Source organism: Lepisma saccharinum, chromosome 25, assembly GCF_977018435.1.
Source record: "Lepisma saccharinum chromosome 25, izLepSacc3.1, whole genome shotgun sequence".
NCBI lineage: Eukaryota > Metazoa > Arthropoda > Insecta > Zygentoma > Lepismatidae > Lepisma > Lepisma saccharinum.
The window spans coordinates 40858833-40874606 of NC_139253.1; the positions used below are offsets into that span (position 1 = coordinate 40858833).

At 36.9% G+C, this 15774-nt stretch overlaps 1 protein-coding gene across 1 annotated transcript; it reads left to right on the forward strand.

Moving 5' to 3' along the window:
* The first annotated feature begins 209 nt into the window (after positions 1-209).
* On the forward strand, positions 210-8261 carry LOC145978844 (pro-resilin-like). The gene is made up of 3 exons (XM_083111728.1): positions 210-280; positions 5365-5511; positions 7446-8261. Exons 1-3 carry the CDS (start codon positions 266-268, stop codon positions 7728-7730), a joined length of 447 nt encoding a protein of 148 aa, XP_082967854.1. The 5' UTR covers positions 210-265; the 3' UTR covers positions 7731-8261.
* The last annotated feature ends 7513 nt before the right edge of the window (positions 8262-15774 follow it).

Here is a 15774-nt window from a genome sequence, read left to right on the forward strand (position 1 = left end):
ACCAGGAGAAATCTCATGTACCTACATCTTCTGGCGTGCATCGCCTGCAATCTGCCGCCCCGATGACTCTAATGAACAAAGGAATTGGCGGGAAAGAGGGAAGACGTTGTTCGACATGAAGTGGAAGTTTTATTTTCTGCACGACAGATGACCGCGTGTCGATCTATATAAGTGGTATATATCCACGGAGTCATCAGTCACTCATTGCACTTGTGATTGTCTACATCTTCTATAGCACCGTTTTTTCCTCAAAATACGTGGGATCATGCAGTTGTTTCAGGTGAGAATGAGGCCTTTCGAGTTGTGATCTTGATGATCCCTCGGTAGATTATAAGGATATTTCAAATGTGTTACCCTGCATCTTGAAAGGGGAACAAGATTTGGAGTTTTGCAGCAGTTTGAGTAAGTTGAAAATTTCTGGTCACAAACTACGCGTTTTTGAAGTGGAAGTCTATCGTAAAAGTTCAGTGTCTTTGTTAACTCTTAGGAAAAACTATTTAAAAGATTACCGCCAAAATACAAAATTTGTTCATCAATGCTGATTACTCATCATCATTACAGATATGTATTTGAATTGATTTGGTTTATTTTACTTCACTTTTCTGTCATTTTTTATTTTGGCTAATGGCGAAGATGAGGCTAAGTGATGATATAATGAAATTGATGAAGGGAGGCTCACAAAGACCACTCATGCCTAGACTGGGATTCGAATCCGAGGCCCCTGGCGTCTCAGGGCGTAGGGTGGAGGTCGGCGGCTATAGATATAAGGGGTGATCCTTTGTGAAGACACCCAAATATCAACCTTGCTTCGACGTGTCACCCTTTGGCTGCATTTTGCACACTAACGAGGTTCAGGCGTCTGGGTTTACAGTCGGTATAATTCTCTGTGAGACTCTTGTTATGACGTCCATGCATGTTTGTAACTGTTATTTTTATCCATCTCATCATTACTGATCCATATCGTCGCGATTAGCCAAAATAGGAAGACAAGCGACGTAAAATAAAATAAATCAAAATTAAAAGAAAATATCAGTGTTAAAACTCATGCATATTCTGCACGCTCACAACGAACGTCTAGAAGAAAACTTCCGTAGAAATGATTGGCTTCAAAACAAGTATTACTAACTTAGTGAACTTCGTGCCATTAGTTGATAAGTAAGCAAATGCTACGTGAAACAGGTTTCAGATATCTAATCCATTATACTTGAATCGTTAATAGACGTAAGTACGGTATACGAGAGCCACTATCTCGCGAACAATTGTTTCTTATTTATCAATGTCTAGGCACCATTACAATGTGTTTAAGTATATATTTCCCCTTTTTTCTTTGTTAAAAGTATTTAGCATAGCAGTACTCGTTTCTGACTGGTAAAGTCCCTTTTCTTGCACCAGCTGTTAGGCTAGGCAGTTAGGCTTAATGTCTCTCGCATAATAATAGCAATCGTTACATTTCAGTTGACCCAGTGAGTGCGTACTCACAAACTTACGAATCTGCAGCATTAAGGGAAATTACTAGAAAACTGCATTTAGAAAACTAAATTTAAAGTACTATAGTGACAAAACCGTGACATTTCTGAACACAATCTGTCTCCTATAGCTCCGTAAGTATACAAGTCTAATATTTACAAGAAAAATAAGTAAGTAAGAATTACTACAAGATTACTGTTTTTCTTGTACAATATCGTTAGCTTTCTTGTGTCGAAAATACAGTAATTAATAAATTTTGATCTAAACATTTCCTTAGAAATGTCCTTAGACTTTGGAATAAGCAATAACACTTACCAATATAAAGCTGTTATAAAATCTCCTCAGAATTATTTCCGTTGATTTAATTACACGTCTACATTTTTGTATCAAATTTCAATGGAATGGAATATTACAAGAATCCATGACAACAAATACAATAATGTAGGACAAGAAATTAATATCCGTGGCATTGTTCCTGTTAACCATCCTATCTTCAATTATTATTGTAATTTGTAAAAAAAATACCCCCTCTAGGTTTCGTTTTGAAATGAAGTGTAAACATTTTATTTATTTTTGTATAACCGTAATGAAGCAGAGAATAAATTTTATTGCTGCCTCTAGTCTAGTGGCTTTTAATAAAATGAATACTTACTGAAATCTGATTGTCCTAATACTATGTACTAAAGTAGCACAAAGTTGTAAAGTATAATTGATTTAACTAGAACTGCGTATGTAACTAACTAACTAACTAACTCTCTAGCCTTCTTAAACCCGAAGGTCCATGGCTGCAGGAGCACAGGCCTTCCATTTGTCCCTATCTTGAGCAAGATCTATATACTCTTTTCCATCCCTACCGATTTCCTTTAGGTCCATCTCAACGTTGTCCCTCCATCTTCGTCTTGGCCTTCCTACAGGTCTCTTATCATCAGTTTTCCCAACAACAATCCTGTAAACTCCTCTTTCCTCTCCCATTCGTGCCACAATGAACTGCGTATGTAACAACAATATTACATTTTTAAATGTGGTTGATATTTAGTAGGATCTGTGTATCCTGCCGTCGTTTCCACTAAGATTTTATTTTTGCAAGTAATATTCAGCATACATAATTTCTTGGAAATGAATGTCTTTACTATTCTAGTCTGGATTTTGATATACTTATTGATTGATTTGGTGTTTTAAGTCCACTTTATGCACAGTAAGGCTAATCGGGACTGGACCTACAGTTTAAAGTTAGATCCGAACCACTATGTGCCTCCACCGGGTATCGAACCCGGGACAACTTGATTATCTAGTATCTATCGGTACTATTAATACGAGAGTCATATTAATATAAGGAAAATGTATTCTTTGTTCAAGAATTATACAAAGAATATACTACAGCTCGTAAGTAAATAATCATATCCTTATCTTTTCTTTCAATAAGAATGGATGCTATCAATACATTACACTGTTTCTATAATTTGAAAATTTAAGTGAACACTGAATGTTCCGAAATGGTCAGGTGTCAAAATATTCTAGGGTCGAATTGAAATGTAGACGTTATATACAGTATATGTAGATCGCCAATTTAATTTATAGAAATAGTCGAACATACTGTAGAGATTCCAATTAGGCTATGAGAAATCAGCAACTCAATAGGTTGCTGCACATTATCCATTCCTCAATGACACATCTCGCATTGCTCTTTGGGAATCCAATGAAGTGCTTTAATCAATCTCTCGGATTCGTGAGATAGAATGTATCCGAGAGAGAAATAACCAATACTCCATCAATGGTTGCGATTTATTGATAGGCCGTAAGGTTAATACGCAATGAAGAATACACTTTGTAGATTTGGAATTGTGAGTTTTTGTTTTAAGTACACTTTATGCACAGATTGGCTAATCTGGACTGGACCTTAGTTTAAAGTGGAATCCGAACAATTATGTGGCTCCACAGGGTATCGAACCCAGTAACCGTTGATTACAAGGTGACGACGTTACCACTACGCCACCGGGGAGGTCCTATATTTAGACTTCAACAACAATTCACTTTAATAGGTTTCCTTTCAACATGTACACAGAAAGCGTCGGAATCTCAGCGATAGATACCTTATTTGTTTCGCGGCAACACTGGAATATCACTGGCGCATGGATACGCCGCACTTTGGTTGCTTCCTGGCAACCCTGGAGAGTCACTGGAACTAAATACGCCGCCGCTGCGCTAAAGTAACTCTTCTTCCTGACTTTTTCCCATGATTCTTGTACAGAATAACGCGGCACACACTCCAAAATTCACTAATATGTCAGTTATTTTACCTCGAGAGCCACGTTTGGAACTTATCTCATATGAGCTAATGGTCGCCTAGTCTAATGCAATAATACCTGGAGAGACTGCGCTTGGAGCGCGCCTCCTAGTCGACATAGGCACCTAACTAACCACTTCGTTTGCAGACGAATAGCATTTGACGCACGTATGCAGGGGAGCAGCGCAGCGTTCGTGTCAAAATGTCTCGAGGTTATTTCAAAACAAATTTCGTATCTCTTACACCGATTAAATTGAGTAAAGCCCATTCCCTTCCAGTTTTCGTCTTTTATTTTAAAGCACATGTCATTTTCTATACTCGCCATTCTAGGAGAACCCGTTGATTTCATCTCTTTGTTGAATCTCAATATACTTTTGTTTATTTTCTTATATTGCAGCTAATATTTAGGAAACTTCCATTATAGCTTTTATCGAAAAATATTAATTACCAGTTTTTTTCTACTTCAAAGTTATTGATTTTTCTGTGCTGCCATCTGTTGTTGTCCCTTTAAGTTGCCTTTTATTTCCTCCTTGTATTTCTTATTGCAACATTAGTTATCTCGTTGGCAACAGTGATGAATTCAGGGAGTGGCCGGGATGAAAACACCCCACAGTCTGTCGTTAAACAACTTTTTTGTTGGGGGGGGGGGAGGTTTTCTCGTAATATTAAGCACTGCTCTTTACAATTAAAAGTCAAAATAATGAACGAATTTAAATTATCATCCGTCATTGATAGAAGGCTGGCATGATGTAAGCTTCTATTGTGGTAACGAATTTCAACTTCTTGTAGCTATTTAAGCATTTCGTCAATCGACATTCTGTGGAATGCTGATGACGTGCTAGTGTAGTTATAGAAATTTACACTTATTTTTTTCATTAGTATTATAATTTGACGCCTATGACATTTCCAGGGAATTTTGATATGGCCTGGAGGAAATCGGCTTGAGCAACACTTAAATTTGAATTAAAACTAACTAAATTTTCTGCTTAATCCAATTTTCTTACGTGTTATGCTTAAGAATTATTTTAGAAATTTCACATTAGGAAATTGAACGACCATGTTGCCTATCCGGAACAAATTAGTGCCACTATTGTTGCTGTTAAAAAAAAGCTATGTAAGGCCACTGCTTGTCTAGTATTTTTTCATTGTTCGCCCTGGTTGTAGGGAAGAAATGTTCCACTTGTGGCACAAATGAATGCAAGTTGATTACAACAACCATTTCCTTATGAGAACACAGGAAAGATATTTTAATGAACTTTTCCACAAGCTAATAGCAATTGTACAATAATGCATTAAGACGCAATTAGCGGAACGCAGTTATTATACAGGACTGAAAGTGACCCACGCCAACAATGAATTTAACACTGCAGCACGGTATAAAAAATTACAGAAGTAATTTCTTTTCGCACATTGTACATAAGCAATTAGCATCCTTGGTGAATTTCATAAGACCTATGATCCCTACCACAGCCCAAGGCCACAGTCGGTATTTTGAAGCTAGACTGAATGGATTTAATTGAGTGACCTCTCTCTACCTCGTAATGAAATGAAAAAAGTCCAAGAGGTACGGCCTATTAACAGAAAAATAATGTTGCTTTCTTTGTTACAAACAGGTCTGTGCTGTTGTTGGCGTCCTTTTGGCGTATGCCTGCGGACTCCCGCTGGGTGAGGAATATGAATCTCTGCAGCATCTTGGTGCCTACGGCGGAGGGGGCATCCTGGATGAAGGGGTCTACTCAGAAGGATATGAGGAACATAAGGTAGTGTCGTTAATTATAGTCAGGAGCTCTTTACATTCATGCAAAAATAATTATCCAAACTGTTAATGGCAATGATTGAAATCAAGGGAGGGCTTTCGTGATGGTCCAACACCTTTGGAAAGTTTGTTTCTAGGTTTAATTATAGACAAAGGCCTACTGAGACAGACGTGATACGTAGATTGTATTGGTCCTTATTGGTCGCGCTAAAGGAAACGGATTGATATGCAAATACGTATCTTCGTTTGATGCTAAAACGAATGTTATTTTGTGGTATGCAAGCTCCAAAAAAATGCTATTTTTATTTTCTATATTTTTAGATACATTAGTGTTTAGCACTTTTTTACATATTTTCAAACATTTTCCGATATATCTTCCATATTCATACTGTTATTTCATTATACCTTTTGGCGTTAAGTACCAAAGACTTTTCGTTCATCTGTACTCTGTTAGATTTGTACTGTCTATTAATTTTAAATCTTGACAATGCATCTGTTAACCTAACATTCGTGTCAACAATAGAGAATGCAAGTTCAAAGTATCGCGTTGAAATCCATTGATTGCTTCATGCGATACTGAACGCTCTTTTAGTCAATACAAATCTCTGTTTAAGTGCAATATTAAGAATATTCAAGTTTTAAGTCTTGGAACTTAAAAGAAAGTTTAGTAATCCAGTGTTTTTGTACCAAAAAATCAAGCACATTTTGTCTTCGAATTAGAATTAATGTCATGTACGTCTAATGCATTTTATTAAGCTAGGTGAGCCCCTGCTTAATGAAAATTACAATTTTTCGCAATTGTAATGCCATATGTAATTCCAAGTTTATATTAAAATCACTAAATATATATCTAGGTATTTACATATCTGACACTTTTTGGTAGTACTAGTAAATCCGTTCTCTGATGATGACGATGAAAAATGTTGCAGAGACTTTATTAGTCTTAAGAAAATCTACACTTTAATAGAAAAAGGGAATTGAGTAACATCCTACATAGCTGCACTGCAGAGGAAGTAGTAAAATATATTTTCAATTGGTAATACTTTTGCAACTTATTTTATTAACTTCGATACCGTAATTTCAGATTTTGACGTTTAACATTCAATGTGTTTAACTTCACAATATGTTCACTTCCACAAACTCTTGAATCTATGTTGTAACTTGTGTAAGCAATTGCAATTGATGCATTGAAACAAAAACTAGAAGTACTGTCAAACGGAGTAATTTCGTAAAGATTTTGGGCATATTCTAATCTAATGTGCCCTGCAAAATTCGTGGCGAGTGACAACACGAAAATTATACGCAAGGAACACTTTGTCCTTTATAAATGTACTGAAGGAATACCAAAGAAATTCCAAAATATTAGGGGGCGGGGCAAATACGTCAGCATTTTCGTGACGAAGTTAACCCAGATAACTTCGTCATCTCTGCTTACGTTCCTAGCAGGTCAAAATTACCCCCATGAAGTTACCCCGTTTGATGGTAGTAAGTATAGGGCTTCAATAGACTTCCAATCAATTGGCTATACATATAGAAGGTTTCGACTTCCTTCCCGTAATGGGTGTTTAAAAGTGTACTCCAGTAGGATCTGAGTATGAATTTCCAAGGTGGTAAAAATATAGTGACAATAAAAAAAAATGTCGTGTTTTCCTAGATTTTCTTAAAACACTTACTCGTGCTAAACTTTATAATTTAGAATTTCCTTATTTTATGTCGTTTTTCTGCCACCTTTTGCTGTTTGTGACGATAAGGACGAGTGACTATTACATAAAACTGATGAAAGGACATTCACAAAGAACACTCATGTTCAGGCACGAACCCTAGAACTTAGGTGGCGAGATTGAAGGTCGATTTTTACGCTCTCGGCCACCGAACCGGACAATACAAAATTTGACTTTCAACTGTATGCTAACTAAACACCAGCTTTACCTTTTGTAGGAACATCCAAAACCTTACAACTTCCATTACAAAGTGAGTGACCACATCCATGGTACAAAGTACGGACAAGAAGAAGTGAGCGATGGGAAAACCGTCGTGGGAAAGTACAGTGTCCACCTTCCAGACGGCAGAACGCAAGTCGTTCAATACCATGCGGATAAGAAGAACGGATTCCAGGCAGAAGTTAAGTACGAGGGCCACGCACAGCATCCCTTAGGCAGCCACCACTCAGCAGGTCTTGGCTTGCATGGCGGCTTCGGCCTTGAGGACTTCAATAGAAGATAGGACATGAGATCACGGTACTGCAATGATCAATGCGTTTTCAGGGGTATCACAAGACACATCACAGCATCATAAGTTTGTATCAGTTTTCAAGTAGATTCATTAACACGATCGAAACTTTAATCACAGTCGGAAAGGACATCGTAAACCTTAGCAGGCAGGCCACACAGGTAATATTCTTTTTCTGAGGACACTAACTGTAACATTATTTATGACGTTGAGCAATATAAGGACATTTGCATTAATAGCTAACCGTCATAAGTTAGAACCAAGAACAAGTTTTCGGTAGCATTCGACAACTAACGGCTTCACATTCCAAAGCTGGAGTTATTTACATAAAAGTGGTTTTGCAGACAGAAATAAATTCTACAGTCCAACCTGGCTGGTTGGGGAAGTGTAAAGCTAACCTGTGGTTGGCTAAAGACCAACAGACCTGCGCACTACTGCTCACAAGACTTACAGATCATGTACGTTGAAATGTATGTTAAGTTTCACACTTGTAATGTAGATATGTTTCTGTTGAAATAAATAACTTAAAGCATATGCAATTTGTAATATTTTCCCCTGAAATTTCTCACTTAAAAAACATGTTATTTTTTGGAATAATCACAAATGTCCAAGTTGTTGATTTTATGTGTAATATTCTTAATAAAAAATATTTTCTGGTGTATATGGAGACTAATTGCTATACTGCTATTCAGTGGCGGCATTAGGGGGGGAAGTTTCCCCCACCTCCTTTAGTTTCATCCAGTCCCGATTAGCTTTTCTGTGCATAAAATGGAATAAAAACAAAAACTCAAAACTGCAAAAAATATACTAAAAAATTCCTTCAGTAACCGACGTGGAAAACCATTGAATTATTAAGACCAGAAAATAATGCTGAGACGCTTTGGTTGCAAAGGCGCATTTTTAACAAATATCGTATTACATTTCTGGATTGTATAGAAATTTCAGCGAAAATGCAGGCTCGCCCAGGACTCGAACCCGGGTCTCCGGTGTACCGTGCTACACAAATCCACACTGGTGAAATAGTGACAGCGATAAATGAGGTGAAGCTAGGCAGAGCTGGTTTAGATTAGGGATGGCCAGATCCGGATCCTAGCGGACCCGAAATCCGGATCCGGTTGGTTCCGGATCCTAAAATTTTTCGGATCCGGATCCGCGGATCCGGAATTTTCAGATCCGGATCCGGTACTTTCGGATCCGGATCCAGAAGTTTCGGATGCGGATGCAGTACTTTCGGATCCGGATCCAGTACTTTCGGATCCGGATCCGTTTTGCCATCCCACATGAGCTTCTTTGGAAAGTAAGAATGTGCTTATAACATATTGTTACCTGCTAATATACATATATATATATAATATACATACACATATATATATATATCGTGTGTGCGCGCGTGCGCGATTTGTAATTAATTAATACACATACAAGAGAGGTCTAAGTCTCCCCCTCCGATTTCCATGAAACTTGCAGGGCGAAAATGAAGAAATACGTGTTTTATTTTTTTGTTTCGGCAAAAAATTTGTTCTAGGAAGCAACCACCTCTCAAATGTCAAGATGAGGACAAATTGAAGTGGGGATCTGACCCCTGTGTTCCCCTTCTATTTCCATGAAACGTGGCAGGTGTATAGTAGGGATGGTCAGATCCGAATCCTGGCGGATCCGAAATCCAGATCCAGAACTTTTTTATTTTAATTTGTAGAACTGTAACTGTAGAACAATTATGTAATTTCTGTATATCATTTCTATCTTGTTATATGTGTTAAAGGTTTCATCCTGGAATGGAATGTCTCACATTTGTCACGTACACAAACTGCGTTGCTTTTCTTTGAAATAAAGGACCATAGATGGCAGCATGCAAGAGATACAACGGTTATAAAAGATGCGGCATAAATAAGTTTGGAAAGTGAGTAAGAGATGGCACCACCCAGGAGAAATTATACGATTGTAAATAGAGACAACGGAAAGAGCAGATGTGATGAAATAATGATTGTATATATTAATACTAATTATAAGGAAATTAATAAATAAGTTTAAAATAATAACAGTATATAAATAAGGAGAAAAAGGGAATTATCATTCAATAATGACATAAGCGATTAATATACAAAAGTAAAGAAGTCGAATTGCAATTTCGATTTTGTGTCTATTACAGTTCCCACGAATTGAGAGTTTCGTGTGGCTTTTGGGTTCTTTTTTTCCAGGGGTGTAAGGGGTACCTTCCACGTAGGAGCCCAAAAGTCAACCTCACTTCCACGTAGTACACCCTGGAGTAGACTAACGAGGCTCTGGCGACTGGCCTCATGGCCAGTATAATTTTGTTTGTGTTGTCCTGTGTTTTGTCCTTATTTGTGTTCTTTGCAGCCTCGGCTTTTAACAACAGTCAGAACATTTTAATCTTTTATGATTTTAATTAAGCAACGTTAGAGTTATGTGTAAAGATAAGGGGCTGGACCCCGTATAGTGAGATGGGTGCAAAATAGCCCTAGTGCTGACGCACCCAAAATTTTAAATTCAAATCAAATCAAATCTTTTTTTCCAGGTGTAGCGCCATCTCACGGTAGCACCCAAGCACTTTTGGAAGCGCATACATTGTAGCTCCAAGTTAAGGTTAGCGCCGGCCAGGCGGCGATCTTTAACTAACCCCTTTCTCTTTGTTTGTTTGGGAGATCGATTTTATTAATATTTCCATCAATTTGAAAAAGATCGATAAAGAAAAGAAATAAGAGAAAGTACACAATATGTATTAATTGCAAGAAGAAGCAGCCTTGGCAATTATAAAAAGAAGAATCATTATTATTATAAGAAGAAGAAGCAGTATTATTAAGAAGAAGGCAATTTAATTGCAAGAAGAAGAAAATTCATTAATCAGAAGAAGAAGACGCCATATTAATTATAAGAAGAAGATAGAAGATGCCATACTGATTATAAGAAGAAGAGGCCATAAGAAGAAGATGCCATATTGATTACAAGAAGAAGAAGCTCGAAGAAGATTAGTTGGAATTAATAAAAAATAAAATAGAAGAAAATTACTGTATGAAAAGACTTCAAAAGATATTTAATATTTGTATATAATTAATCAAGAATATAATACGAATTGTACCCTCAGTAGTGGGTTAAATATGTTGTTTCTTTCCATATATTTGTAGCGTTAGTAATCCTGATCTGTGCCAAGAGGTATCTCATTGTTTCTACCCTGTGCTAAGCTGGCAGATGCTCACGCGAGGGACGTGGCATTGATTAATGGCGACCAACGTGTGGGGCACGATACAGACCAGAGGTTGAAATAACGCAAAGAATAAGAATTTGGAAGGATAAATAAAGCAAAAATGGAAGAAGGAAAATATATATGTTGTGGCGAAGAAGGAAATAAGGAAGAAATAATACAGTGTAAGATATGTGAAGAAATGAAACACTGGTTATGTGAAGGAATCCGGAAAGAAAAATATGAGAAGATATGTGAAAGGGGAAAAGGATACGAATGCAAGGAATGCAGGAAAGCAAAGTTAAAGGAAAAAGAAGGAAAGAAAGAAGAACAAAACACGATGGAGATGTTGATGAAAATGATGATTGAAATAAAAGAAAGTCAAGATCATAATAACAAAGAAGTTAAAGAAAGTTTGGAAGAAAATAATCGAAAAATAGAAGAAAACAGCAAAGAAGTTAAAGAAAGTTTGGAAGAAAATAATCGAAAAATAGAAGAAAACAGCAAAGAAGTTAAAGAAAGGTTGGAAGAAAATAACCGAAAAATAGAAGAAAATAGCAAAGAAGTTAAAGAAAGTTTGGAAGAAAATACTCGAAAAATAGAAGAGATGGCAGAAGTATGTGAAGAAAACAGGAAAGCATTTGAGAGAAAGATAGAAGAAATGATAAGGATGGCAGATGAAAAACATGAAGAAACTAATAGAAAGATCGAAAAGGAAGCTTCAAGAGCGAATGAAGAATGCCAGCAGAGGAGTACGAGTTTAGAAAACAAAATTTTGGCAAATAAGAAGCAGATAGATATTAACATCTCCAAAATAGATGAAGTAGAAAACAGAGTACAAGAAATGAAAATTGTGACAGAAGAAACAATAGTAAAAGAAACTTTGAAATTTTCAGAGAAATGATGATTAGAGAACGACAAGAAGTTAGGGAAGAATTAGAGGAGAGTAATAAGAAGATGCAAACCCTCGAAAGTAAGATCGACAAAGGAAAGCAAGAGAATAAAGTACAATGGAAAGGAATAATCCCTAAAATAGAGGATATGAGAATACAAGATAAGCTAATAGGTTTCAATCGAGAAGGAAATGATGGAAAGGAAGAGTATGAAAAGATCAGAATAAAAAAGGAAAGTAGTAGCGACGAATCGACTACAGATGAGGAAATAAAGCATAAAAGGAATCATCAGAGGAAGAAAAGGAAATGGAAAGGTAGTGAAGAAGGGAGCGACAATGGAAGATGGTTGGACAAAGTAAACGGAAGTAATTTGGAGGAGGGAAGATATAAGACAAGAATCCCTATGCCTAATGAATTACAACACTTGCCCAAGTTTAATGGAAATATATCTGACAAGTGTCCACGAAAATTCTTGAAGGAACTAACAACTAACGTGAAGCTAATGAGGATACCAGGAAATATGATACTGAACCTTATCGAAGGATGTTTTGAAAAATCTGCAGCAGGCTTGTATCAGTTAAATCAGCACAAGTTTGGAACATTCGAAAAGTTTAGTAAAAGATTTTTGGAATATTATTGCAGTGAGGAAATTAAGGAAAGGCAACTGGAGACATTGAAAAGAAAATATATAGATTAGTCCAAGGTTGAGAGTTTGGAAGCACATACATGGGAAACGTTAAGGAGCTTCAGAAATTTGAATGAAAAACGGAATGAGGAAGAGTTGGTTAGACACGTGATACAAACACTACCAATATGGACGCAAAGAGCGGTGGCTGTAGTAAAGATAAGGAAGGTGGAAGACTTGATAGACTACCTCAGAACAGATGACATGCTGAAAAAGACTCAAAGGTCATGGGATAAAGAAAAGGAAGGTAGATATTATCCTAAGAGGCATCATCCTGAAGAGGAACAACGTCCAGAGCAGAAATTCCGGAAACAAGAATTCGGGATTAGGAACATAGAAGTCAGAAATGCATATAGAGGCAGAGGAAGAGGATTCTTAGAAGACAACGGAAACGGCAGAAGGCGAAATGATGTTCAGGAAGAGCAAAGAAATTATGATAGAAGGAATACAGGATCGTGGAGAGGAAATCGCGTATATAGAGGAAGAAATGATTATTGGCAAAATGCGAATCGAAGAAACTCAGAAAGAAGGATGGAGATAGATGAAAGGCAACCTAGAGGAAATAATTACAACGAGAGGAACGATAGGGGAAATCCTGAGATAAATGAAGAGCGAAGAGAAGCAGTGGAATTAGTCAGAAGCCAGATGCAGAACGAAGTAGGAAATGCTGGATGGCAGCAGGTAAATGAGGAGTCGAGGAACGTGGAATCGGTCGAGAGGCTAAACTTGTAGAGCTCTCGCAGCAACTCCCAGGTGTGAGAGCAAAGGAAAATGATGAATATATGAAGGGAGAACATAAGATAAATGCAGAAGGAAGTCTGAAGCTATTTCTAATTGGAGAGCCGAGTTTTGAAAACTTAAAACCTGGAAAATCATTGTATGTGGAAGCAAAAATAATAGAAATTAAGGTTAAATGCTTGATCGATTGTGGGAGTGTTGTCGAAGTAATGAGCTATAAATGTTGGCAAAGAATTAAAGAAAAATACCCACAATCAAAATTAGACGCTTTTGAAAACGACAAAGTCAGATTAGTTATGGCTGCGGAAAATGAAGAATACAAGATTCAGGGCACGATACGCATCATGATGAGCATCAGAGGAGCTAACTTTGAAGTAAAATTTCTGGTGATAAAGGGTTTGAGGTGTGATATAATCCTAGGAGTACCTTTCTTAGAAAACTACAATGGGCACATACATATAAAAGAAAAGCGGCTAAATCTAGAATCAATGGAGAACATGAAAGTAGATATCCCTATGGAAGATGAAATAAAAGGTTCTGAGAGCGAAATAGGCATTAGGAAGCAAAGTCTTGCATATCAGAAACATGATGCAGTGTATAAGAAGAAAGACTACGATGATATAATTGAAAATGAAAATATAAAATGTGAATATGAAAAAGAGGTCAAAAGAGAGGACCATAAATACAATGCATCGAAAGAAGAAATACAAGCCAAAGTGGATGATGTCATTGGATCTCAGAAAATGAAAAAGAAGATTTAAGATATATTTTGTTGAGACATAGGGGAATATTTAACCAACGCCCAGGAGTGACGGATGTATACACCTATAGGATTGAGGTAGACACAGCGAGTCCAATAGTGTCAAAACAATATCCTATACCCTTTGCAGTTGGGGGATAATAGAGAACTCCAATAGCGTACACGTAAGCCCAATGCACGTGGTAGACAAACCGAACGGAGGTGTGAGGCCCGTACTGGATTTAAGATAGCTAAATAAACACGTGCTACTTCCAAGAAATCAAGTAGAAAGAATAAATTAATTACTACACACTTTTTCAGGCAGCATACACTTCACATCATTTGATATGACTTTGGGATACTTTCAGGTAGAAATAGAAGAAGAGTCTAGAAAATATACAGCGTTTCGATATGGATCAAGGTTATTTCAATTTAGAAGGCTTCCATATGGTCTAAATTCATCAGTATCAGCTTTTATGACGGCTCTAAATAGAATATTTCGTATAGAGACAAGAGAATGGCTTGCTATATATGTGGATGATATGTGTATAGATACGAAAGATTGGGAGACACACATAGAAAAAATAGATTGGGTATTAAGTAAATTGGCAGAAGCAGGATTAACTGTCAAATTGGAAAAATGCTCTTTTGCAAGGAAGGAAATACGTTTCCTAGGTCATGTGGTATCTGGAGGTGAAATAAAGATGTGCCCAGATAAAAATGACGCTATAAGCAAGTTCCCAAGACCAAACACAAGGAAACAACTCCAAAGATTCCTGGGAGTATGTAATTGGCGATCGAAATTTATACATAATTTCGCAAGCAAAGCCAAGCCATTATATGAACCTCTCAGAAAACATATAAAATGGAAATGGGAAGGAGATGAAGAGGAGGCTTTCCAAGACTTAAGCAAGACCTTATACAAGTGCCAGCCATAAGCCAACCTGATTTCGGGAAAATGTTCTTTTTAGGTACAGATGCATCAAACATTGGATTGGGAGCATACCTATTTCAGAAAAACGAATCCAATGAAGATAATGTAATACAATATGCTAGCAGAAGCTTGAAGAACTTTGAAAGAGCATATACTATAAGTGAGCTAGAGTGTTTGGCGATAATATTTGGAATAGAAAAGTTCTCTGCATATCTGAAAGGCAGAAGATTCAAGGTGGTATGTGATCACAAGAGTCTAGTTTGGTTAAATTCTGCAAGACAGTGGAATGCAAGGCTTACGAGAAGGGCAATATTACTGCAACAGTACAGTTTTGATGTTATAGATATAAAAGGAAAGGAAAACCATGTTGCAGATACTCTAAGTAGAGCACCTTTAAAGAGAAATCAGGAACCAGAGGAAGTGATTAGGCTAGAAATCAATGCTATCGCTGAGGAAGAAGTAAATGGTATTAAAGAAGAGGAATGGCGAGTTGAAACAGAGGAAGATGAGGAACTAAAGGAGATTATCAAGGTGTTGGAAGGAGAGGAAGGAAACAAGAAAACAAGGATGTCTAAGATATAGAACAGATATAAAGTTATAAATGGCATCGTTTTCCAAGTTAGTTACGAGAATCCGAACCAAGTAAGGATTAGTGTACCACGAACTTTGATAAGAAGAGTACTCGAGATAGTGCATGAAGGATCTGGTCACTTCGGAGTTGACAAAACGCTGAGATTAGCTAGAAGATTTTACGTATGGAAAACTATGAAGAGTGATGTTGTTAACCATGTTAGAAATTGTACAATTTGCATACAAACTAAACCTTCAAAGATAAAATTTAAGAAAGAAG